Below are 26,757 nucleotides of genomic sequence, written 5' to 3' on the forward strand. Positions count from 1 at the left end.
GTTACACTCAAAACAGAAGGCTTTTCTGACCTGAGAGCAATGTTAAGTTGTTATGTTTAACATACAGTTCATTCTCTGTGTTTCATAGTGATAAATGAAAATGGAGAGATTGAAGGGAAATAACAATGAGAAGAAAATAAGTGAAAAACTGAAAGTAGAATGAATTTATAATTTCAGAGGGTTATCATTTATCACTGTTAGCAATGAAATTATAATTCCTGCTGACCATAGCTCTCTTCTGCTTGGTTTTAAAAAGTTGTTGAGTTTTTCTTTCTGTTACAGGCAGTTAACTTGAATGAGATATGACAATCATTGTAAGTGTGAAGACTAAGTTAGCATTAGGGTCTAACCTGGAACTGACCTGCAGGTAGACTAATTCTGTGGGGTCAAATCCTGGCCCTGCTACCCCTTGGCTGTATGAATTGGAGAAATTAATGTCTCCATTTCCTCATGTATAAAGTGGGGATAAGTTTATTAAGTGTCCCCTTTCTCAAATTGCTGTAATATGGCAGATTAGTTCCTAGCTTGTTGAAAGTTACCTTTATTCACAGTTATCACTCTTCCCTAAAGCTTACTTTGAATGATACAGTGAAACACCTTTCATTAATATTTATGTATAGCATTACAACCTACTCCTATCTTTGTCCTCCGGTATACTGTCCATTTCTTTATTTCATAAGTCATTCTTATGTTTTGCAGATCCTTAAGCCGCCATGAAAACCAATTGGGTTAAATAGAGTGCATCCTTCTAGTTATTTCACCATTTTTACCTTCTACTAGGATCACACTTTTGGCTTTCATTCCATTTGTCTTGAACTATAAAGTTTTTAACCTTTGCCTGCATTATCTCTAAAGTACCTTATTGAAGGACTGATTCATAGTTGCTGTTATCCCCTTCTTTCCAAATCTTCCCACCTGTTACCTACTCTTTACAGTTCCTTTAAGAAAAGAAGTGATTTTCCTATTTAGTGACTAACTTCATATACACAGTTTCAGTTAATACTTTAGTAGGAATAGCATTTGCCTATCAGGTTAATAATGGATTGTACTTCCCTTCAATATTTGGGTATAAAGCAATGGAAGGTGGGTTCCAAATGTCCTGAGGGTTAGGACTTAGATGGTAACACAAAATGGGACTAAAGAAACAAAACGTATTTTCCTGCCGTTAATTTCACTCAGACTGTTCCCTAGGAATAATCCTGCCCTTGGTAGGTTTTGTTGAAAGAAAAAAAAAGTCTAATTTTAGATTATGCTTTGTTCCCTGGGGATTTAATAGTTATAATAAATCTATAATTGAGTCTTTTCCCTTCCAAAGCTAAATTTAGCTCTCTGGATTTCAAGGTTTCTTCTGCCTTAATTTTTTGACTCTTTGGGACCCCAGTACACTTATACCTTCTTACTGGTCCCCAGTTGCAATGCTGTGAAAAGATGTGTAAAGCTGATTGCATATTTTTGCCAAGGCTGCATGCTCAAGGATCTACTTCTTTGCGTAGCTGGTCTTTCTTCTCCCACCATGATCTTGGGTCCCATGGTTTTTTAGTGTCTCAGTATTTCAGCTCCTCATTTGAGTTTCAGTAAAAGAAAACACTAGTGTAATACCTCCTACAATTTTGAATTTGAAGGAAAAAAAATTTCATGGCCTAAAGATTGAAAAAAGAGTTAGAAACAGAACAGAATTTGAGATTCATTTCAAATGTTAGTGAAAATATGTGATTCTACCAACAAGAGCATATTGTTTCTCTTCCTGTTCTTCCTCTCCCCACCCCCCTTTCCCTCTCTGTCTGCCCTATAGGAGTTGCTCAGAAACCTACCGCATGCCAGTGATGGAGTATAAAATGAATGATGGTGTTTCATACGAGTTCAAGTTTCCTTTCCGAAATAATAACAAATGGCAACGGAATGCCAACAAGGGTTCTCATTCACCTCAAGTCCCGTCCCAGGTTCAGAGTCCCATGACCTCACGGCTGAATGCTGCGAAAAGTGATGGGAAGATGCCACCTCCAGAAAGAGCAGCCAACATTCCTCGAAGCATCTCCAGTGATGGACGCCCACTAGAGAGGCGGTGAGTACACCTTCAAAAGTTGAAATAGGATAAAGTTTGCTCTAGCCCTGAGTTTAAGTAACACTTTACATTCCTGCACATTAGTTTTTGGATTTCCCATGTTTTTCCAGAAATCAAGAAATAAATGCAGACATTCAAAGCATAGAGGGTGTCGTGAACATGTGAAGTAATTTACCAATAGGCAGGTAATATGATGCTACATAGTTTATTGGTTTAACAAAGCTTAGTAGAGTTAACACAGTTAATATATTCTAGTCCTTAGCTTGCTTAACTCTATCCTGCCTATCTAGCACACCGGCTGGACTCACCTATCTGACATCTCTTAGTCCTGAAGTCAAACAGGGCCTGCCTGTCAGTTGTTAGATGCTGCTCCCAGTCCTGTTACAGTGTGAATTCCGGGGCTGCACGACAAGTCTTGGTCCTTATCAGTCCTCTTTGGCAAGGAATAGCTCCTGCAGGCCAGAGATCCTGTCTTGGTTAAGACCAGCAGAAGTGCTGTCCCTCATTCTGGGTCCTTTGCTTATATCAGTCCTTGACTCCTCCTCTCTAGCCCAAACTCCTTCTTGGTTGATTCAGATTGATTAGGGCCCAGAAAAGTCTCTTTCAGATTGGTTGTGCCCAGGGGCATGCTGATGTCTTATTCTATCTCCTATGGCCAGGTGTCTGGACTTTTAGCCATTTATGATTACTCTATCTTGTGTACCTGGGTGCTGGCAGTTTCTATTGTTATTGCCATATGCTCTGCTCTAGTGGTTTTATCTCTTATGGCCACATGCCCTTAGATACAAGTTGGCATTGAAAATATACTTCTTTAAGTATTTTAGTGTATTTCATCTCATTGTTTTTTATTCTAATCATAGTCATTACATTAGTATTTTCACATCATATTCATTATTCTAGTATTTCTACATCGTAGTCATTTTCACATCATTACCCCCTATTCTACCTTTACATCTTTCTATTCATAATAGGGTTTCTAGGGCTATCAAGATAATTGAAGATATACTCCCAGCAGAACATCAGTCACATGCAATGGTATTGTGCTTTGCTCTTTAATTTCTATGGGACTATCAGTGGAATCATCACTGTGTACTTACAACCACTTGGATTAGAGTGTAGCAGACTATTTGAGATGGCAATGACAATATTATCATCTTTGTGTCTTCATTGTTCTGGGGCAAGTAATAAAATTGGAGCATCTGAATTTTAATTGAACATCTGTATTTTTCTTTATTAAAGAAAAAAATGATTCTAAGAAAGGAAACCTGTAGCAGTACAGCATATTTTTCATTATTCAGAAAGTATAAGAAAATAGTAGGTAGAAGGATACAAGGATAATAATAAAACACTCAGCCCTGAGTTACATAGCAAAAGAGAGAAAGATGGAGGAATCCCAGAGTGTAAGGATCTAAGGTTTGGTGTTAAATTGAATGTCACAATAGGTTCTCTCACCAAAGGTTCTCAGGGCCCTTCTAAAGCACTTTTGTCTGAAATTAACTGTGAGATGCAGCACCTTGAAGTTGACAGACATCTAAGCCTAAAACTAAACTAGAATGCATGCTTTCAAAATGTGAATAGCAATTGACCATCAACGTTTTATTTAAAGAAATTCTCTGTAAATTTAGTTTAACTGTGAATGCTAATGAAGGTATCGGTTGAGTTGAACAAATCTGCAAGTCACCTTCTATGAGCAGCTGGCTTCTTTCTGTTAGCACACTACTCTGTCCATTTACTAGTGCTTGTTCTGTCACATCTCAGGATATTTATGTGGAAGCTTTTATAAGCTAGGGAGGATTATATGTTCCAGGAACTATGTTGGGTCGAAGAGAGTCCCTGTGGAAACCAAAACATGATCCTTACTCATCTGAGCTATAGAACCAGGTTCAGCAAGAATAGGATGCCAAGGAAAATGTTCCCAGATATGCATAAGTAATTCTTGGTCTCCTGCAGACCAGAAAGCAGGAAGCAGAGAAAGCACATTTTGAGTTATTTTATCATAATCTAGCTTCTATGCTGTTATAAGAAGCACTGATTCATCACATAACCTATTTCAGAAGAGTAGAATGCATCTAGAAATACTTATGCACATATAAAAGTTGTCTTTCTAAAATTTCTCATTTACTTCCTGGAAATTTACTGATTCTTTGCTCTTATCTCTATGAAAGATTCTTCTCCCAAAGTAGCCCATTCCCATCTAGACTCCTCTTGCCTTGATTGTTTTTTAGGAGGAAAGCACCTAAGAAATCTCTGGATAAACTCTTTGTTCTATATATTCCAGACTTGGCTACTTCCAAGGTCTGTTAGCTGTAGTTCATGATTTGGCCTATATTTTGAAAGATGAACCTAGGAAGCCATTGTTTAGAAAGGCACTTTTTCCCCCTGTAGAACCATCTAGGTAGGGGCTTTCACAATATTCCTTATGATAAAATGATGGAATGTATTTTGATTCTGTGTTGAATTTAATTTCTTCAACAGGAGCTAAAGCTTGTTGGTAAACAGAAGTTCAGGAAACTGCCTTTCAGCAGTGAAAATACTTCTTGTGGCTAATTATCTTACAGTGCTAGGAGCTTGTCACAGGACTCCTTTGTTTTAATCTGATGCCTCCTGGGGCTACATAGAAGACTCCTGGGTGTGCTTGTGCCTGCTGCCCATCTTAACTCTACCCAGGGGAAAGGAGAAGCACAGGAGAAGCCCTGTGCTTCTGAGATGTGGGATGGAACAGGCAGAAGTGAAGCTGCATTGGTTTGAGGGGGACATTTCATGCTGCTCACTACCTCCTTAGGCTTTGTAGTTTTTATATATCTTAGGTTACAGTTTCATATCTTAGGCTGGAGGCCTTGGACATGGATACATCTTCAGGCTGTTGAGAGTTGTGTGGCTCATCTTCATGTCAAAGTATGTAGCAATTAGATAGATAATCTTGTTTCCTACTCTTAACATTCCTAGATTTTAGTAACATGGAATTTTCTTTTTAAATTTAATTTCAAAGTCTAATAAAGAAGTTACAGTTGAATTTTGGGACATAGAGTAGACAGTCACAAAGAATATTTCCTGAATGCTTCATGAGCCTCCAGGTTTGTGAAACTCACAGTTGAATATAATCTTTTCTCTGGAATGAGGTTAAAATATAAATGGAAAGAGTAGTCATTACCTTATAATATTACTGCAAAAGATCAGATTTGAAAGTCATTGAGGAACATTTCTTTTAAATTTGCAGACTAAACTATTTTCCTCTAATACCATGGTCACGGTTTTTATGACATACTAAGACTTGAGTTTTTGGCAGGACTTCCTCAGCTACATGGATCCTGACACATCAGAACCTCATTTCTAATTCTATATGGTTTGAAGATGAGAATTTTATAGTCCTTAGGTGGCCATTGGATGACAGAATTTCATTGTATTTCTATTGCTATTTTTAACATAATATTTAATGGAGGGATGATAGATAGGTAGACAGACAGACAGACTGACTGATGGACATAGTTGGTACTTTTTAAAGATTTTATTAACATGATTTTTACATCATAATTCAAATGTCATGCTTAACAATCACTGGCACATAGATTTTAGTTGAGGGTTTGTATTTCATAAATAATATATCAATCTATATAATGTTATGTCTGTTTAACCTTAAGTTTATTTAGTTTCAAGGTAGGATGGGAATCACACTGACCTTGTGGGATCAATAATAAAATCCTGATCTAGAATAATATACTAGAAAAAGTCTAGCCATTTTCAGAGCTTTGTATGAAGAGCAAGCTATAATTTTTGATGTCAGATTTTTTATCAAGCCATTGTTGTAGCAAACACTGCTGCCTGGATCACTATTGTAGCACATGACATGAAGATCCATGTCATAGAATTGAGAGCTTTACTAAGGTTACTCTAGTTAAGCTCACTTTATTTATTTTTATTATAGGGATGTTACAGAGGTGTTAAAGTTACATTTACCACTAGTAGGTGCATTGCTTCACACACACTGATACCCCTTCTCATGTTTTTGTCCCCATTTCCCTCCTCTCACCCCCTCCCAATCATCTTGTTTTCCCCCTTCCCTTTCCTATGTCAAATAAACAAATAAACATATATACAATATACCAGGTAACAAAGTCAGATGCAGTAATAATATGAAATTAACTAAAGGGCAAAAAAAGTGAAGAGAAATAGTACATCTTAATGTACAGTCACACAAGATAAAGCTCTTGTTTCCATATCTAAGTTCACTTTTATTTCCATATTTTTCATTGTACTGCATATTGTTCAGTCGGTAGCTTTGTTTGATACTGTTTTCAACTTCCTCTTTCTTCAAACTGTTTTCTTGTTACTATGGTTTGGGTCAGTGTTCTCCAATGGACTAACTGTAAAGGTTTGGTCCTGAGGGTGGTCCTATCAGGAGATGCCATGAACTAAAAAACTCAAAAAACAAAAAAAAAAAAAAAGATCTGTTGTGAGATTCTTAGGTCTTTGGAGGTGTTGGTTGCAAGATGATATTAAAATCCTTTCCATCCCTTTTTTCATTTTGCTTTCTGGCTTGAGATGCGAGCACCCACTTCAGTACTCACCTTCTGCTGCAGTATGCTGCATTCACCAGAGGATCAAACCAATAGAACTATTTGGCCTATGATTTGTACCTTCAGAACTGTGAGCCAACTAGACTTCTTTTTCTTCATAGATATCCTCTCTGAGTTCTTCCATAGTAGTAAATGAAGTTAATGAAGACAGTGTTTTCCTAGACTTTATTCCTGTTTTGTTTTGTTTTTCCAGTCCTGAGCCTAAGCTCAGGGCCTGAGCACTGTCCTTGGGTTTTCTCATGGCTAGAGCTCTACCACTTGAACCACAGCTCCACTTCTGCCTTTTTTTCCATGTATTTGGTACTGAGGGAATGAACCTGGGTCTTTGTGCATGCAAGGCAAATACTCTTATCACTAGGCCAACCTTCCAGCCTCCTGTTTTATTTTTATCATCAACTCTTTGTACCTGAATTATTATTATGAAATTTTTTGTTCTCCATGATAGTTTTCTTACTTTTCTTCAAATTCCATGCTATGTAATGTCTCTAGATAGTTATCCACTTTGGTAATCTCAGCCATCATAAGTATATAAGCAGTCCCTTAATTTTTTTTCTTTTTTTTTTTGACGTCTTATAGTATAGTTCAGGGTGACCTATAACTTGTGTTCCTCCATTATCAGCCTCAAGGAGTAGGGCTTATAGGTAAGTCCTTAATATCAGTTCCATCTATTTTTTTAATTTATAATTTTTATTGTAATTAATAAAAGGGTTACATGATATTTGCCAGATAGAAGGTGCATTAATTCACATACATTGATACCCTTTCACATGTCTTGGTACCCATCACCCTCCCCCCCACCCATCACCCACCCCCCATCTTGGTTTTCCCCTCTTCCCTATCAAATTTCAAATAACCAAATACAAATAAATTCAATATATCAGATAACAAAGTGAGATACTGTAACAATATGAGATACCCAAGGGACAGCAAAGGAGATGAGGGATAACATAGTACATTAAGGACAACAATCATTCATTATATGGCTTTTGTTTCAGTATCCTGGAGGTCCTTTCAATTATCAGCTCCATCTATTTAGTCTTGGCCTCTTTTAAACTTTCCATGTTCATGGGCCTGGACTACTAACTGTCTGTACTTGAATGTTATATAGTGTTTCATTACTCACAAATTGAAAGTAAATTAAACTTCAGCCTCTTCTTGTGTGATATGCTTCTCAGTGAATGGCATTACCATTTTTTTGACTATCCAAAGCAGATCGAGGATTCACAGTCAACTTCCCCGTGCTCTTCTTCCTACACCCACTGACCTACAAAATCCTTGGCTCCTATCTTTAAGCTTCTTTCTTGTTATTGCCTCAAGAAGATTGCTCTGTGCTAAGGTGGGAGGGGTTGCATAAAGTATTTCCAAAATCTTTTAGGTATGTTGAGAACCTCCTGCTGGTCTAACAAATGGACATGTTCCTCAGGGCAACCATTTTATTACAACCCTGTATCTTTCTGTGTAGCCTTCAGGGTTGAGTCCAGCTCCTGAGCCTGATCAGTAACAGATCTGCATGTGAGCTGGCTTGGCCTTGACTTTTCCTTTACCCTGTTGTCACCACACCTCCACACAAACCCCAGTGTCTGGCACGTGGATGACTGATCTCTGAGAAGGACACCTTCTCCCTAATGCCAATGCTTCTGCCCTGCCTGGTCTACTCTCTACCCCTCTCCCCACAGCTCAGCTCCTGTGAGCCTTTTGGCTAAGTTGTATTAATTTCTCTAAAACACTCCTCCCATCTCTCTCTCAGTTGTTTTTCTGTGAATTTGATAGCACAACATGCCTTGTTTATTCATAGAACATGTACATTTCCTTTTAATCTTATTTGTCCACTTATCCAAATTAGCCTGCTTTACTCATCTTTATAATCTAAGAACAACCACAGTCTCTGGCCTTAATAGATTCCAAATAAATAACTGAGTGAAAATGTTATTCAAATCAGGAGTAGATAACAAATTAGATGACAGGTAAAGGGAAAAGGTTTGTAGTGTGATTCAAAACAACATTAAAACTAAATTTCATACAACTTTTAAAGTTTTTGTTGGCTAAGTTTAGAGTACTGTTTTTGTAAAGTGCATTCTTAAGAATGCACTAAGCTGACTCCTAGTGATATGCAAATTCTTGATTGAATCTCTGACATTAGATTTTGTTGAATTTGAATTACAGTATTATTTTTGTCAATAAGATGAGGTAGAAGGAGCTGGGAGTTTGGCCTACTGGTAGAATGCTTGCCTACTATGCATGAAGACCCGGATTCGATTCCTTGGTACCACATACTGGAAAAAAGCTAGAAGTAGTGCTGTGGCTCAAGTGGTACAGCTCTAGCCTTGAGAAAAGTCCAAGGACAGTACTCAGGCCCTGGGTTCAAGACCCACGACTGACAAAAAAAAAAAAAAAGATAAGGTAGAAAAGCAAAGCACCTTGATATGAACTTCCTTTTTCTCTCTTCAGGGAGCTTCTCATTGGGATGGAAATTAATATAATTTGCAAGTTCACATTGTTAGATGATATTGCAGCTAACAGTGGATACTGGTCAGGCTTTTAAGAAGTGGGCCCAAAATTAATGCACCTTCTATCTGGCAAATATAATGTAACCCTTCTATTTATTACAATAAAAAAATATATGAAAAAAAGAAGTGTGCCTAGCATTATAAGCTCAGTGTCTCCCAATTGTCTTTTATACATGCATTCAACAGTGGCTCAAAGAACGATGGAAAAATGACAAAACGTGGTCCCTAGCTTAGACTCCAGAGTTCTTTTTTTTTTTAAATATATTTTTATTGTAATTAATAAAAGGGTTACATGATATTTGCCAGATAGAAGGTTCATTAATTTACATACATTGATACCCTTTCACATGTCTTGGTACCCATTACCCTCCCCCCACCCACCACCCACTCCCCGTATTGATTTTCCCCCCTTCCCTATCAAGTTTCAGATAACCAAATACAAATAAATTCAATATATCAGATAACAAAGTGAGATACTGTAACAATATGAGATACCCAAGGGACAGCAAAGGAGATGAGGGATAACATAGTACATTAAGGACAACAATCATTCGTTATATGGCTTTTGTTTCAATATCCTGGAGGTCCTTTCAATTAGCTTCATACTAGACTCCGGAGTTCTTACTAGTCATTTCTTAAATCAGTTTTGTACTCAGTCTAAGAAAGCCATGGGAGTCTCTCTCCTCCCTTTAGAGCCACCTGTACTGTGCTGTTTCCCACCTGGCATACTCAGAGATGCCCAGAAATTGAGCATAGTAGGGATGCTAGTATGCTAGAACCTCCTAGGTTGAACTGATAAGTCCATGTTCAGCTTCATGTTGGCAAGTGTGTGGGAGGCCAGTAAATTTCTTTGTGCAAGTACTGTTGTCTTCAGCAACAGCATTGTGGTTACAGAGATGAATTCAAGATGCCATCTGTGCTGAATATGAACATGGTGATCTGTGCAAGGAAGGAATCTTATAAAATGGTTTCTGAAAAAAATCACCTATTCAAGTTAGATGGACTTTGGAAAGGATACTTTGAAAACACAGCGTATTCTGGAATAACAGTGAGATGCTATTGTCCAGTATATTACTCTCAGGTAAACCCAACAGCTGGGACTTATCCAGTTCAAGGGACATTCTGCATGAGGACCACTCTAGGAAGTCTTGCCTGCTCACACATCATCCATCACATTAGGCTTGCCTAATTCCCTCACCCACCTACAAACATACCAGGATACAATGAAGTCCTTCCCAGAAGTCAGATCTAACGTGTTCTGACACCCTTCCTGAACTGTAAATGGTCTAAGATCTGTGTCCTGTGATGAAAATCACTTAGGGTAATGATAGAGTGTCCGTTTGCTATCTGCCAATCATTAAATTGCTGAAATAAAGTGGCTTTCCTTTCTTCTGACTCACAGCAACAATTGCTGCTTTAATGAGGTATAGGCCAGCATAGGTGAAGTGCTCCTTTCACCTGAATGCTCTCAACTGATTGCTGAATCACAGAGCATAAGAGTAAGGCACAGCTTCTGGCCCAGGGCATCTGATCTGTACCCACTTCTTTAGAAGTTTCAGGCTGATTTTAGGGAACAAAGAACAAGTACACAAAGACAATGGGAATTAACTCACAGTCTATCTGTGGCTCTACTTGAAAGTATATGACCCTCCTTTCAAAAAGACTGAATACTGCCATAAAAGGAGAGAGAGAGAGGGGGCGGGAAGAGGGAGAGAGGAAGAGAGGAAGCGTGGGGGAAGAAGAAGGAGGAGAAGACATTTCCTGTTATGCTTGTTCACCCTAGCTTATTGGGTAAGCTCTGACCACTGACCACACCTTAGGATTCGCCTTAGGATTTGCCATAATATAGATATACTTCCTCCATCTACTTTATTGGGGTTTCCTCTCTTGTTTTTCCATGAAGAATACTACAAGTCCTCTACCTGTGCCATGTTCCAGCTAACATTGTCACTGTCGAAGGTGGCACCATGCTGTGCATTAGTACACCCTCACCCCTTACTTTTTGGGAGTTCTTGCCTTCCTCCAAACCCATCTCGAGGGTATTTCTTCATAAAACTTCTTTTCCATAGTTTCCCAGCTAGATCTGGCTTGCTAGCCTGCCTTAGGTCCTCTGTACTCTAGTTGTAGTTCTCTCATGAACAGTACATTTTGCTTAAAAAAATCATAGGTAAATATTATGGGTTCTTATTGTGTGCCAAATTCTGTTCAGTCTTTTGTATTGGGTTTTGTCAGTTAATCCTCACAACAGAATAGTCACTTGGTTGTTATTTATCCTCTTTTTAAACCTGGGTACAAACATGGGTAAGGATGTCCAACAACTAAGAGATGAAGTAATTTATGTAAGGTCATAGCTTTTTAGTGGTGGAGGTGAGATTAGAATCAGCTCATGCAGTTAGAAAACTGGTATCTGTCTGTGTGTTCCATGAGTAAAATTTACCACCATATATAATGACACTCACTGAATGTATACAGAACAAATGTGTGTTTCTTGCCAAGAGGGTCTAGCCACATTCACTGCAGTCAGGGCCAATTTCGTGGATTTCTACAGGTCCTCACTAGGGGCAGAGTACTTTGCTGTCATCTTGAGATTGTTTGAACATGGGAACCCACATTTTCATTGTGTCCTGAATCCCACACATTAAGTGGCTGGTCTGCCTGCAGTGATTGTTATTTCCTGTCCTTCAAAATCACCCTGAGATATAAAATGGACTATTGAGGCACCCAGGATGTGTGCTGGGCTATGAACCCTTGCCCTTGTAGCTTGCCCGTATCTGTAAAGCAGTAATCCATTTATCTCAGTGTGGAAAACATGGTTTTGTACCAGTTGTACAAGAGAATTCTGTTTTGTACATTGGCCTTGTCATTAGGAAACTTATCAGAATAGTATTTTCAGATCCTGGATAAAAACTGATATAGATTATAAAATCAGGAGCTTATGGTAACTATTTTCAGAGCACATAGGAAGGAATGAAAGAGAGAGGGATGAGTTATGTGAATTTGAACACAACTAGTACAAATGTGTTCTGAATAAATACTTATATCACCATGAATCATTTCAGGGAATTTTTCTATGCATAATTCCAAAAGAAACCTAGTTGACCCATACAGATAAGGACAGAGTATTTTAACTTGGTCCCTTTCCCTGGGTGAATAGCATTTTGATTGCTCAGTCGTGGCAAAATTCTGTGCATAATTTCAGACTCAGGTATCTAATTTGTCAGTCATGGCTGTTATTTGAAATCCTCTGGATTGTTTAGACGGTGATTTGACTCTTGTATTTGGGTTACGAAGGCCTTAACTCCTTGGACTCATTTAAGTAATATTATCACTTTGAAAGGAAAAAAAAAAAACAGAAAAATAGAAGTATAATTAATCCTAAATATTCAGGAAATGCTTTAACCCCTAACTATTTAGACACCAATAATCTCTCACTGATAGATCAATAATTTCTAATCAGTCATAGTCTATAGTAGTCAACTTTAATCAGCATCTTTTACCTTGAAAAAGTATTCTGTGACCAGTGGGTCAATTCTTGGTAGGAATGTAGGGGCAAGGATTAGTTTATTCAAAATCTATCTTTTTTGACAGTTCTCTTTTTAGTCCTGGTTTGAGAATTCTTCTGAGGAAATGAGGAGCTGATACTGATCATGTACCATATCTTCCTGAATGTCTAGCCCCTTCTATTCTTCATTTCCATTTCAGTGAGATGAATTAAGGAGCTGGCATCAAGTGTAGCCCTTCAGACTTCAGGTGTGTTGTCAGCTGATGCTCATAAGCATGAGGTTTCTACTTGTTGCATCCTTAATACCTTCTTTCTACAGGTGGAGGGAAGAAAAAGGAGCCCCAAGGAATGTGTAGCATTCGTTACTTAAAAATGCAAAAGAAAACCATTGTTTTTTTTTTTTTTTTCCTTTGGTGAGGGGAGAGCCTCTTACAAGGATGATAGTTTAATGCTGAATCATGTCTCTAGCACTGGTTCTCACTGGTTACTTCTAGAATAGCGTCTTGCTTTCCTGCCTAGGTGCATGCTTGCCTATTAATCTGCCTATTTAAGAATTTCCACCATAGCTATGCTGCCATCAGAAAAAATGACATAGCCCCATTTGTAAGGAAATGGAAAGACTTGGAAAAAAATCATATTGAGTGAAGTAAGCCAGATCCAAAGGAACTTAGGCTTAATGGTTTTCCTCATTTGTAATAATGAGTACACATCTAAGACTCTTCTAGCAGAATATTACAATAGCTCAAAACCTAGGCACATAGGTCATATAGGGTAAGACTAAATGAAAGGATCTCTAGGATATGGAAACAAGAGCTTTATCTTGTGTTATTGTTGTTCTTAATGTTCTGTGTTACTTCTTTTCTCTTTTTTTGCCCTTTGGTTAATCTCATATTGTTACTGTATCCGACTTTGTTACCTGGTATATTGTAAGTACTTTGTTTATTTGACATAGGAAAGGGAAGGGAGGGAAACAAGAAGATTGGGGGGGAGGGAAAGGAACAAAAATATGAGAAGGGGCATTAGTGTGTGAGAAGTAATGTACCTACTATATGGTAAATGTAATTGTAACCCCTCTATACATTACCCCGACAATAAATGATATATGGATGATAGGCTCACGCCACTGCATCTATCTATAAGTTGAGAAGGGAATTTTGAGAACTTTTTATGCCTGAGCTGGCCTAGAACCACATTCCTCCCAACTTAAATCAAGCAAGATTAGAGACAAGAGCCACCAGCACCCAACTCAAAACTGTTTTTTTTTAATTGTATCTTATTTTTGTAAGACTAGGATTTGCATTAAAAGCCTGTGTTTGCTACTCTTGGGCTGTACTACTTGATCCACTCCTGCAGCCCTATTTTTGCTGGTTATTTTTAAGATAGCGTCTTGAAACTTTCCTGCCAGGGCTGACCTGGGATCTTCTGTTCTCAACCTGCAAAGAAGCTAGGATTGCAGGTGTGAGCACTACCAAATGCAACTAAATTTGTCTAGTTCTTAACTAAAAAAATCTTAAATGTATAGAAGAGAGACTTCTGAAATCAACGCTAAAACGTTTAAAGAATTCCTTTTTGGCAAGTACCAGAGTGTTCTTTAAACACATTATTGTGTATACTATATAGAGTTGAAAGATCTTACAGTAACTGAGAGTCACTAATATTCATTCTCTAAACCTATTTGGTCATTAGTATCAGAGTCTGGGGACCTTTTAAAGCAGCAAGATACGAATTTATCTCAGAAGAAAGGACTAGTGACTTTGCTATAAATCACTGGATGTAGCAACTCTTTGTTCATACTTGCAGGGTAGGGACAGGGTAAACAGGTTGAGGAGGTAAGCAAGCTGGAAGCCAGTTGGAGGAGACTGTTCTCCTTTCTCAGCACACTTTTTAAAGTAGAAGGGCAGCATGCAGGCCAAGTTCCAGCAATAAGCACCATCAGACATTTGGCAAAAGTGAATTACCAGCATCCAGGCAGTGGTGTTTCCTCCCTGAGTAGATCTGTTCTATGATATTTAGGTAGTGACATCAACATCAGAGTATTTGGAAAGCATAGCAAAGTCACAAGTTGCAAGAATAAGGACTAATTTCAAATTTTCTCTTCCCAGTGTACTTGCATCTAGAGCCATAAAAACATTCAGTGGCATTCCATCAGTTGCTGCATGTGTGTTCTCTGTGTGTGAACAGTCAGAAAACAAAGCTACTATTGAATTATATAAATTTCTAAAGAGGGATGGGGAATGAATGCTGCCCTTTTGGAAATGCTATTTTCCCCCCATTTTGAGACAACTCCAGTAACCAAATAGAATTTTCTGATATATTTGCCAAATAAAAGAACTGAGGGTTGAAACTAATGAGAGAGATATTTTAACTTAATGTACATTTTGGAGAACAGGCTAAGAAAAGAAAACCCTTAAGACAAAAATTACATCTTGACTTTCCAAGGAATCTTATTGTTACTTCCTTACTAAAACAAAAGGGTTTTACCATGTATCACTGGCATTTCTTGTCTATCCAGAAGAAACTGAAAAAGTTACTAAGCCAGAGGTGTCAGAGTAATCTTCACATTATATTGTGTCTCCCTTCTTTCCTCACCTTCCCCCACCCCCTGGTTTTCTGTAATATTGCTTCCTCTTTGTAGTAAAAGGATTTAAGCGCTTAAAAAATGAAACTGCATGTGAAGTTTATACTTGGTACTTGAAAAGCCAAACTCTTAAGGCATAAAGGAGAATGGTATCTTTGCTCTGTTTGGATTTATGTCTTATTTTAATCCTTAGATTTTTTTGTTTCTGTGGGAGGCTTTTGCTTGTTCTTGTCTTTTTTTAGATTATTCCTCACCTTCTTCCTCCAGTTCAGACCTTTTCCAATTACTTCAGAATAAGTTGTGAGAAAATTTGGGAGATTTCTTAGTGAACATCATTCGGGTAATACATGTCATGCTCTGTCCTGTATCAAAACTCATTATCCCAAAATAGTGATGAGCTAGTATTCCACTGATCCCTGACTTACTATAGCTGCCCCAACCAGAGCCCTCCTGGTTCCTGGGATCTTCACTGGAGTCTGTATGGCTGACTTAGCCTTTCTCAGACTGTGTCACAATATGAGGATAAGTGGGGTTGAAAGCAGCAGTTAGTGTGGGAGCAACTTTTACTCTAATTAGTGGTAGAACAAAAAAGCAAGTATCTCACAGACATCTGTGAAAATCAAGCTTTCACACTGCATCTATGACATGAAAAAACATGGAATTAATTAGACATTAGCTACAGGGAGAAAGATTGGTATGCATGGTGAGAAAAGCTTAGAAACCCTTCTCCTTAGTCACATTTCCCAAAGACTAGTCTCCCAAGGTCATCTACTTTTCTTATTTCAAACTATTTAGAACAGGCATTGTCAGTAAGCTTTCTCACTATTTGTAAGTTTAATGACTTCGTGACATAATTCTACCATCTGTAACTCTGTCCCTGTTTTCTCACATTTATAAAAGTATACTCACATTATCATTGTTTTTAATTTAACAAGTTTAAGCACTTTATTATTAGTAACCATCAATTTTGTCAACTTGTAGAGACCCACAATGGTTAAGGATACCTGGAGTTGAATATGTAATGTAACTGTGTACTCTTGTCCCCTTCTACTTCCCCCATTCTGAAAACATGCATTAAGCACCCCAAGAAATAGAGATAAATAAGGCTTAGTTCTGTTTTTTCAGGGCAAAAGCTAGTGAGGAAACATGTACACAGAAATCTCACCAGTATATAGTATGTGCTGTGATGGTGCAAAGAACAGACTTCCAGGATATGAGGAGGTTCTATTTCATGAATTCAGAGTTGGTGTTGAAATTGGCTTTGGAAAAAATGGATTTTGTGTAAGTAGAAAGGAGAGAGCATGCATCTCAGCTGTCGGATCAGGAATGTAGGGCTGAAGTGGAGATGAGGGTGGGGTCATGTCAGATAACTTAGAGTCCTGCACTGGCTGCCAAGGATTTGATCCTCTAACTTATGAAAGGGAAACTTTGAAAAAGCTTCTAGTGTTTAGATGATAGGGTAGAAGAATGATAGGAGTATTGGAAGGACACAGTGGAGAGAGGCTAGAATTGAACAGACCAAAGGATTTTACTGGTCTAGACTAATGAGGAGAGAACTATCAGGATGGAGACCAGGTATTTTGTCTTTGTGTTTTCAAGACCAGCACCTTCCTGAGACACAATTCCTACACAGCAAACACTATTTCGGTGTAATTAGGCTTGTTAACTCTGGCAGTTGAGGAAAGAAGAACCTAAAATTGTGCACAACCAACCAAGTCCTTTAGCTCTCCACAGCCACAACTATTCAAATGGCCATCAGGGGAGCTGCATATGGCCTGAGCTGGGAGGTGCAACAGATTGAGAACCAATATGACGCGACTTAGAGCAGATTCTGATTCAGTGGGGTCACCACTCAGTGCTGCAAAGATGTGGGCCGGCCCCAGCCTGGGCGGGAGAACTTCCAGAATTGGCTCAAGGATGGCACAGTATTATATGAACTCATTAGTGCACTGTACCCTGAGGGGCAGGCCCCTGTAAAGAAGATCCAAGCCTCTACCCTGGCCTTCAAGCAGATGGAACAGATCTCTCTGTTCCTGCAGGCAGTGGAGTGTTACGGTGTCAATACCACTGACATCTTCCAGACTGTGGATCTCTGGGAAGGAAAGAACATGGCCTGTGTGCAGTGGACATTGATGAATCTGGGTGGGCTGGCAGTAGCCAGGGAGGATGGACTCTTCTCTGGGGATCCCAACTGTTTTCATAAGAAATCCGAGGAGAACCCTTGGAACTTCTCAGACAACCACCTGCAAGAGGGCAAGAATGTGATTGGCATACAGATGGGCACTAACCGTGGGGCATCTCAGGCACTCATGACTGGCTATGGGATGCCACACCAGATCCTCTGATTCCATCTTGCCCGTGCCCCTCCCTCCCTTGAATGATTAATGTGTGTGTGTGTGTGTGTGTGTGTATGACTGTATATATGACATTCCCTGAGAGTCCCTGAGGCACTCAAGCTCCCATCTGCCAGGGTGTAGGGGAGATCCAACCTGTCCTGCCCTGTCCTGTTGGCAGCCTTTTTCCTATGCTTACTAACACATTCCATCCTTACACTCACCAAAACTGGACCAAAGTTTTCCCCTAGGACCAAAGTTTGGAGGACTATGCCTCTCCTCTTTCTCTGACTTCTCTTGACCTTGAACCCTGTGCTCTTAGTTCATTCCTTGGCTGGGAGTCAGGGATGCTGCTGGTGCCCTGGTGTACACTGGCCTTTCATCCCACAAAGGTGCCTCTCCCACAGCTGTGGCTCCAGGGACTTAATTGACAGAGAGGGCTTTTGGTGGCTGCCACTTACCACACATCTGAGGCAGCCTTTCCTGGCAAGAGGCCCTCTTGGCTTCTCATTTTCCATTGCCCTTGCTGTGGCTAAGGGGTGGGATTATGGAGAGGGCAGAAGGGCTGTCCACCATGGTCTGAGACTCTAGGAATATAAGTTCAATGATTTAAATTAAAAATCCAAGTCTTTTTTTTTTTTTTTTTTGCCAGTCCTGGGCTTAAGCTCAGGGCCTGAGCACTGTCCTTGGGCTTTCTTAAGGCTAGAGCTCAGCTCTACCATTTGAGCCTCAGCACCACTTCCAGCTTTTTTCTATGTATGTGGTACCAAGCTATTGAACCCAGGTCTTTGTGCATGCTAGGCAAGCATTCTACCATTAGGCCAAACTCCTGGCCCCAAGAATTCCAGTCTTTTAAAAAAAACAAAAAACAAACTAGTGTTAGCTTGAGATAGCAAGCAGAGGAAGGGCAGGTTTAGAGTGTTAGGGCTTTGGAGAAAAATTTTTAATTACTGATGGGGTATTTGAGAAGAGATATCTGTCTAGGAAACAGCTGGAGAGAACTGGGCACTCTCAATTGATATTTGATTTGTGGACACAGATGAGCTTGGACATACTTCTTGAAATGTGTTCTTGTTCTTTTTCTATTAGAATAGTTTCTCAGAATGATTCCATTATTCCTTCTGTCACCTTCTGTATCCAGGTCCCCTTCTTTTCTGCTGCATAGATCCATAGGCTCATGGTGGGAATGGCCTCATTATAGTGAATCAGGTTCTTTCCCAAGGCTTCCAGAATATAAGAGAGCCTGAGGTACAAAGTCCTTGGAACACCCTAGAACCATCACAGACTGTCATGAAAAAAAAGGAAACTGCCTTTATTAATAACACTAATTTAAGATAGAGTACAGTGGACTTAATCAAGAAGCCTGGTACATTACAACGTAGGAGGAGTGACTTAAATCCCCCTTTTGCAGTTATCACATGGATTTGACCTGTCCTGACACAAGAGTCAAGAGCCTTGTGCCAACATTCCATTTTATTTTTTTTTAGTATTTATTTATTTATTTTGTCAGTCATGGGGCTTGAACTCTGGACCTGGGCAGTGTCCCTGAGCTCTTCAGCTCAAGACTGGTGCTCTGCCACTTGAGCCACAGCACTACTTCCAGTTTCTGGTGGTTAATTGGAGATGAGTCTCATGGACTTTAATGCCCGGGCTGGCTTTGAACCTCAATCCTCAGATCTGAGCCTCCTGGGTAGCTAGAATTACAGGCAGGAGACACATTTCATTTTAGAGCAAAATAATTTTAGAGCAATTTTAGAGCAAAAATATTTTTTGTCACTGCCTGGTCACAATGGCTAGTGACACATATTTATAACCCTGTGGTTCAAACTGTTTACTTCTGGAGTAGAGAAGATACAGAAAAAAAATCCACCTGTCCACACAGGCTCCAGCCTCTGTCTCAATACCCAATGAGTAGAGTGAAGGGTCCGTGCTGTAGCACATCTCTATTGAGAAATGATAGAAATCTAAGTAAGTTAATGGATGTTCTTCTGTATGGTGATGCTACTATCAACCAAAGTTATAAGTATTAAATGGCAAAGTCTGAATATTCATTCCAGACAGTAAAATTGAACAACAAAGAAGCATGCAAAGACTGTGGCCTTCTCTCCATGGTCATGTACTCTGATAGGACTAAATTTCTATGAGAAATCAGAATTAATTGCTTTGTTAATGTTACTTGGGTTCAGTTATGCTCTGCTCTGCCGTGTTCGGAGACTGCATAAATAATTCTACTGAATTCTGGCAGCTTTTAGAAGCATACATGTATTCTTTTCCCCCATTATTTTTGACACACCCCCACCCCTTTCAAGGCAGTTTTCCAGCTGTTCACTTGGAGAGTTTTATGGGAAAGTTTCTTTTATAGACTTCCAGCTGGCTTCATTTTCACTATCTCCATGAAGTCCTTGCGTTTGTCACATTTATATGATATTATCCATCATGCATCACATTGGGAGTTTTCCTTTTGAATTGTTGATTTCGTATTTTTGGTTTGCACATGCAGCCTGTCTCCTGGTTCGGACATCTATGTGACTGTTTCATCCATGGCTTTGGCAAGATCTCAGTGTCGTAACTCCCCTAGCAACCTGTCTTCATCCAGCGAGACAGGCTCTGGGGGCAGCACCTACAGACAGAAATCCATGCCTGAAGGGTAAGCATACTGTTGGCTCCCATTGTTCATTATTCTAGTCCATGTAACTGTCTTCTGTCTGTATTTAGACATGTAAAATATATTGACTCAACTAACCTTGGTCAGTTTACAGACAATAGGAGGAATGTAGCTGATATTCCAGATTTTTAAAAAAAAAATGCCTTAATGACTTATTCACGCCATTTTCTAGTTTTATGATCTATCATCCTCTGCATTGGCCTCAATAGAATGGAAACCAAATCACATTTGTTCTTCTGTTACAGTATGGATTAATATTACAGGAAAGGTTTTGTCATTTCTTTAATATGTCCTCTGGAGTGAACTCCAGTAAACTATTGGAGTTTATATTGCTCTTAATGCAGAGATAAGACATCCACAGACTAAAGTTACATGTCTCATACTCTTAAGACTTTTTTGGCTGGGTACAGTGGCTCATGCATGCAATCCAAGCTACTCAGGGGCAGAGAGTAGGAAGATGGTGATATGAAGCAGAAAGTTCAGGAGACTCCCTATCTCAACTAATAAGTACATGTCTGTTGTTTCATATTACGGACCAGGCCAGCCCAGGCAAACAATGAACACTCTATCCCCTCCCCCATAACTGAAGCAGAAAGGATTGGGGTTGTGGCTTAAGTAGTAGTGTACCAGCTTAGCAAGTACAAGCCTGTAAGTGCAATCCCTAGTACCACCAAAAAAAAAAATTAAAAATTAAAAAAAACTATTGTGCCTTTTTCATTTATCATTGAATGTGCTAAATGCACAAAAGTAGCTATTTGCTTCTAGACAGAATTTATAAAATGGGCTGTGTATGTATCCTACCACAAATAGCTCAGTGGTGGCATGATTGCCTGGTATGTATAAAGCCTTGGATTCAATCCTAAGCAAAGTATTCCTGATTTTAGGGCCACTAGAAAGGTAGAGAGATTGGGATATCTGAAGCAGGGCAGGGAAGTGACTACCAATCATAGCATAGATCAGCCACCTCTGCTCAGGGGAAGAGTAAAAGAACCAACAAAAACTTCCTGCTAGGGTTTCCCCCTTGACAGTTCGAAAAAGAACTTGAAAAGCAAATTGGAGATATTTATAAAAACTGGTATTTTTCCCTATATTTTCCCCAAATGTATTTTTAAACAAATGGATACTTGATTTAGTTACTTTCTTGAGATTCTACCCTGATGCTTTCTAATAATACCTTATAATAGGGATTTTGCCAGTTTTTACAGCCATTAAGTCTGATTTCATTATTGTTGCCAAATGTTTATGTTAGCAGAAAGCAAGTAGTAAGACCACTATAAAATACTGCTTCCTCACCACACTTTCTCCCCCAGGAATCCCACGATAGCTTGTCTGAAATGCACATTTCTTATTTTAATTGCTTCAGTGACAATTAGAAATTAACTTTAGCCTTTATTCATGAGTCCTGGCAAAAGGTTTATGAATTACATATTTATTGTACTGTACTGCAAACCCAACTAATTATTTCTTGTTTTAATTAGATTTTGAATGGCCTGATTTGCCTTAAAAATTGAGAGTCACTGCGACTTCAGCATAATATAGCACTAAAATATAAATGAACAAGCAAGAGGCAAAAGCTTTTTAAAAATATTTTTTTTTAATTTCAGGGTTGGGAATTGTCCAGCCCTTGGATCATATAAGGCCCAGGAAATCATTCAGTGCATGACTGAACAAGCACATAGGTTTCTCACAGGCTTCTTCTGAGCTGTCCACAGCTGCTGGGCTGATAATTTTATATGGCCTTTGTATATCCTTATTCATATTCAACCTGCCCTTGGCAGAAAAAAAAAATTCCCCACTTTTGCTAAGTATATATCCCCTAAAAAGTGAAGATACTCATGTTTTGGAAAGTTTTGATGTTAAAAGTATGATTTTAATACCTATGCTGCTGTCCTGTTTTTGTTAACAAGCTGGTGATGGTTCACTTATATTTATTTGTTTGTTTACTTATTGTGTCAATACTTGAACTCTGGGTCTAGGTGCTGTCTCTGAGCTATTTTATATAAAGCTAGTGCTCTACCACTTGAGCCAGAGCCCTACTTCCAGCTTTTTGGTAGTCAGTTGAAGATAAGACTCTCAAGGACTTTCCTGCCTGGGCTGGCTTTACAACACAACCCTCAGATCTCAGCTTCTAGTAGCTAGAATTTCAAGGATGATCCTCTAGTGCCTAGTTCCCTTGGGGTTTTTTGCTGAAGGCTGATGTTCTGCCTTTTGAGCCACAACCCAAATGCCATGTTTGGCTTTTTCCTGGTTAACTGGAGATACCAGTCTCATGAACTTTCTGTGTGGGCTGGCTTTGAGCTGAGATCTGATGTCCTTAGCCTCTTGAGTACCTAGGATTACAGGGATAAAACATCCATGTCCAGTTCAGTTGAATACTTAATAGCTAAATTTCCACCCTGGGTTGTATTGAGGGTTTCCCCATCATATCTTTTCCCCCAACTTAAGAAAATTAGGAGGTAATCCAGGATATTGAAACAAAAGCCATATAACGAATGATTGTTGTCCTTAATGTACTATATCTCATCTCCTTTGCTGTCCCTTGGGTATCTCATATTGTTACAGTTGTATTTGGTTATTTGAAATTTGATAGGGAAGGGGGGAAAACCAAGATGAGTGGGGGGGGGTGGGGGGAGGGTAATGGGTACCAAGACATGTGAAAGGGTATCAATGTTTGTGAATTAATGCACCTTCTATCTGGCAAATATCATGTAACCCTTTTATTAATAACAATAAAAATATTTTAAAAAAAGAAAATTAGGAGGTAAGAAAATTAGGATACAGTGTTTTCCCCCAAGATTCTCAGCAGTTTTTGTCTGTTGGGACAGGAGGCAGGGCTTACTCTTGGTACATAAAAGTTGCTTATAGATTAGGTTGGACCCATAAGCCATCCCTAGGAAACATATACTCCACATCTTTACTCCAGAAAAAAAAAATGATAGTTACAAGCTGCCATTGAAGTTATGTCAAAGACATAACTATCTAGTATGTGAGGTGTCACAACTATGAGTCAATACTTAACAGTGGTCCATAAAGATGACCTACTGTGTCGGTGTCTTCCACTTCAGTGGCATCAGCACCTGCATCTGTGTGACAGTTTTCTGGCCATTCCCTGTTTTCAGGATATCAGATCTTTAGCCAAGAGGTGAAATTTAACAGTAAACAAGTAGTGACTATTTGAATGAGGGAGGATAGATATCTGCACACCATGGGATGGGAATGGAGGTAGACTGAGAATCCTGTGAGGAAGACCTGCCAGCGACACAGCCTATCCTAGAAAGGAATAGGCTGACTTGTAAACATGTCTCATCTGTCAACCACATGACTGCTTTAAAACTCCGTCAGGTCTGACCTATGAGTCCTGAACTCGTATGTTCCTGCAGAGGTATGCTTATTTCACAGACACCATTTAATATCACACTTACCTGTCACATGCTAAAGGGGTGTGTGCAAAAACTGAAATTAAGAAGTGGGAATTTTTTTCAAGGCAATGTTGAAAGACAGCCTTATCATTTATTTAAAAGCAGATATCTAGAAAATGTTTCACTTTAGATTTAGAGATTTACATTAACATGTTTCATTTCTACTGCTGAAAAAAAAATAAAAGCTAGATTTGAATCCGTTTCTAACTTGACTGTCTGCACCGTTCTCAAGAAGTCCTGATTTAGTATAGGTTTAAAAGAACACAGGGTCAGTTTGAGGATACTCACTTAGGGAGGAGATAGAAAAACAAACAAAAAAGGTGGTGATTTTTACACACAAAACACACACACATTTCCTTTTTCTCCTAATATTTTCTCTGAAGTTTCTGTGAATCAAGATTTTCATTTTTAGTAATGGCTGTGTTCTTACATAAGGCAACTTTGTTTAGTGGGCCTGAATGGTCCTGTAAATGAACGAGCATACTAGCCAAGCAACTGGAGAGAAGATGGTATGTTTTACTAAAGCAAATATTCTTGTAGCTTTTTCTAGTTCCACAGATCCTTCATGTAGATTTTTCTTCCTTGGAACTCTGGACTAAAATGGCCAAGTTGCACATAAAGAAATTGAGGCAAAAATTAAGTTACTATTTGGTCATATTAGGTGACAGAGGTGGAAGTCAGCTCTTAAGTCTTGGCCATGGGATTTCCACTCTTTAGTAAGTACAATACCCACCATGTACTTGATAGATGGAGGCCTTACTCAAGTCCTGGGGCTTGAATTTGGGGCACTGTTTTGGGGCTCTCATTTTTTTAAATATACTTTATTGTAATTAATAGAAGGGTTACATTATATTTGCCAGATAGAAGATGCGTTACTTCACAAATATTGCTACCCTTTCTCATGTTTTTGTCCCCATTTCCCTCCCTACACCTCCTTCCCTGTCTTGTTTTCCCCCTTCCCTATCCTATTTCAAATAAACACATAAACATATATACAGTATATCAGATAACATGTCCTTGGGCTTTCTCAAGGTTAGCACTCTACCTCTTGAGCCACAGCACGACTTCTGGCTTTTTCTGTATATGTGGTAACAAGAAATTGAACCCAGATCTTTGTGCATGCTAGGCAAGCACTCTTACCCCCTACTCAGTCTTTATTAGATAGATTGCTTAGAAGTTCACTAGTAATCACAGAAATTAGTAAATTTACACATGAATGCTTAAATGTACGCTCTGGCCCTTTTTGTAGGCTTAGTTTTTGCTGATTGATGATTAACTCATATGTTTTAATTAAGCTTATATTATTATTTTACCTAGGGAAAAGTAAAACTGCCTCACCAAATAGCTACATTACTTTCTAGAAATAGTCAATTGCCTTTATACATCCCTGTTTACTTGTTTCCAAGTTGTCATTCCCAAAAATGGCTTAAACTGTATATATTTTAAAAGTGATTCCCATGTAATATAAGTGATAGCAGTCTTGATCTTTGTCATTTAAACCATAGAACAAGTAAAGAATCATATAATACTTTCAGTAAATTCTAAGTTGGCAGGATCTAATCCCTAAAACATACCATTTGAAAGATATATATAGAGAGGGAGAGAACAAGTAGACTGAAATTTTTTTCTTTAGCTGTGAATGAATCTAAGCTTATCTACCTGAGGGCTGGATTTGGTTTCTTATTCTCCATGTCTTAGGTTAGCTCAATTCTAATGTTTCTGTTCTTTTTAAAAGGCATGCATACCTTCTGAGCAGAGCAATATATAGTGACCACAATAAACTCATTTCCACACCCATTCACAAGGATATGTCTACGTGTACAGACATATCAGCAAAAACTAGTAGTACCAGTCCTTAAAGTCACGTTCATTGTACACAGGACTCCCTTCCTTCCCTGGGAAAGGTATCTGATATTATCTATAACAGCCTTTATTTGGGGAATTGCCACAGGTTTGGAGTGAGTCGCAGATCTCCAGCTTCCATGGACAGGCAGAATACCCAGTCAGACCTTGGGGGTAGTGGGAAATCCACACCCAGCTGGCAAAGAAGTGAGGATAGCATTGCTGACCCAATAGGTAAGTAGATACTTTCTAAGAAAATCAGATGTATTGTGAAAAGTAATTTGGACCACCTCTTGATGATGTCATCAAAGTAGTGTGTGGATCAATATGGTTTATTTGCATGTATGAAAATAGTACAGTGAACCCTGTTGAAACCGATTTAAGAACGGGGAGGGTGGTGAGGGAGAATGATAGAGGGGTGGGTTGTATAGGGTACATAGAAATGTCACAATAAAACCCTCCTTGTACAACTAATGTGTGGTAATCATTTTTAAAGCAGCCTTGGTTAATAACTACATTGGAATTAAATCACTGCCAGACTATGTATACTGAAAAGTACCAAATTAAGACCTGAGAGAAAGTCAAGGAATTCTGCAGGACCCCAAATTTAAATACAGAAGGGACACAGGAAACATAAGATAATCAAGATAAAAAGACTAGCCTTAACAAACCACTTGTATCCTAAGTAACTTTGTCCCTGTTTGTTTGTTGATTTTTTGGCCTATGGCCTAAAGAGATTCCTTGCCTTTTTTTTTTTTTTTTTGCCAGTCCTGAGCACTGTCCTTGGACTTTCTCAAGGCTAGAGTTCTACCACTTGAGCCTCAGCATCACTTCTGGCTTTTTTTTTTTTTCTATGTATATGGTACCAAGGAATTGAACCCAGGTCTTCATGTATGCTAGGCAAGTGCTCAACCACTAGGCCAAACTCATGGCCCCTCCTTGGCATTCTTAATGTCAAGTTGTAAACAAAACCAAAAACTCCATACAAAGTGAGAAGAAAGGATTATTGTTTAGTCTGTATCTGTAGCTTGATTAGGAGCTCCTTCCTCCACTTATGTGCATTTCTTTTTAATTCTTCCATGGTACCATTAAGCTGTCAGCTAAGAAGACATCTTAGCAGTATGAAACAGCTGGATAAGGAGTGATTTGCATTAGTGAACACTTATTTGGATTTCTGGTGCACAGCCTTCTCTGTGTGGTGGTGGTCTGCAGTGACACCCTAACACTGGATGATAGAATAAAAACATTGCATGAGACAAGATTCAGTTCCAGCAC

General features: G+C 38.9%; 1 protein-coding gene and 1 pseudogene across 3 annotated transcripts in view; both read left to right on the forward strand.

The window, feature by feature from the left end:
• The window catches only part of Sipa1l1 (signal induced proliferation associated 1 like 1), a 298,167-nt gene that overhangs the window by 238,648 nt on the left and 32,762 nt on the right, over positions 1–26,757 (forward strand). For all 3 annotated transcript variants that reach the window (XM_090344402.1, XM_090344404.1, XM_090344403.1), the window contains exons 12-14: positions 1,793–2,062; positions 20,057–20,203; positions 25,592–25,716. In XM_090344402.1, coding sequence (XP_090200528.1) covers positions 1,793–2,062; positions 20,057–20,203; positions 25,592–25,716 — 542 coding nt within the window. The remainder of the gene's footprint in view (positions 1–1,792; positions 2,063–20,056; positions 20,204–25,591; positions 25,717–26,757) is intronic.
• LOC150054646 (transgelin-2 pseudogene) lies at positions 16,972–17,568 on the forward strand (annotated as a pseudogene).

This window comes from Megascapheus bottae, chromosome 14, assembly GCF_031878675.1.
Source record: "Megascapheus bottae isolate mThoBot1 chromosome 14, mThoBot2.hap1, whole genome shotgun sequence".
Taxonomy (NCBI): domain Eukaryota; kingdom Metazoa; phylum Chordata; class Mammalia; order Rodentia; family Geomyidae; genus Megascapheus; species Megascapheus bottae.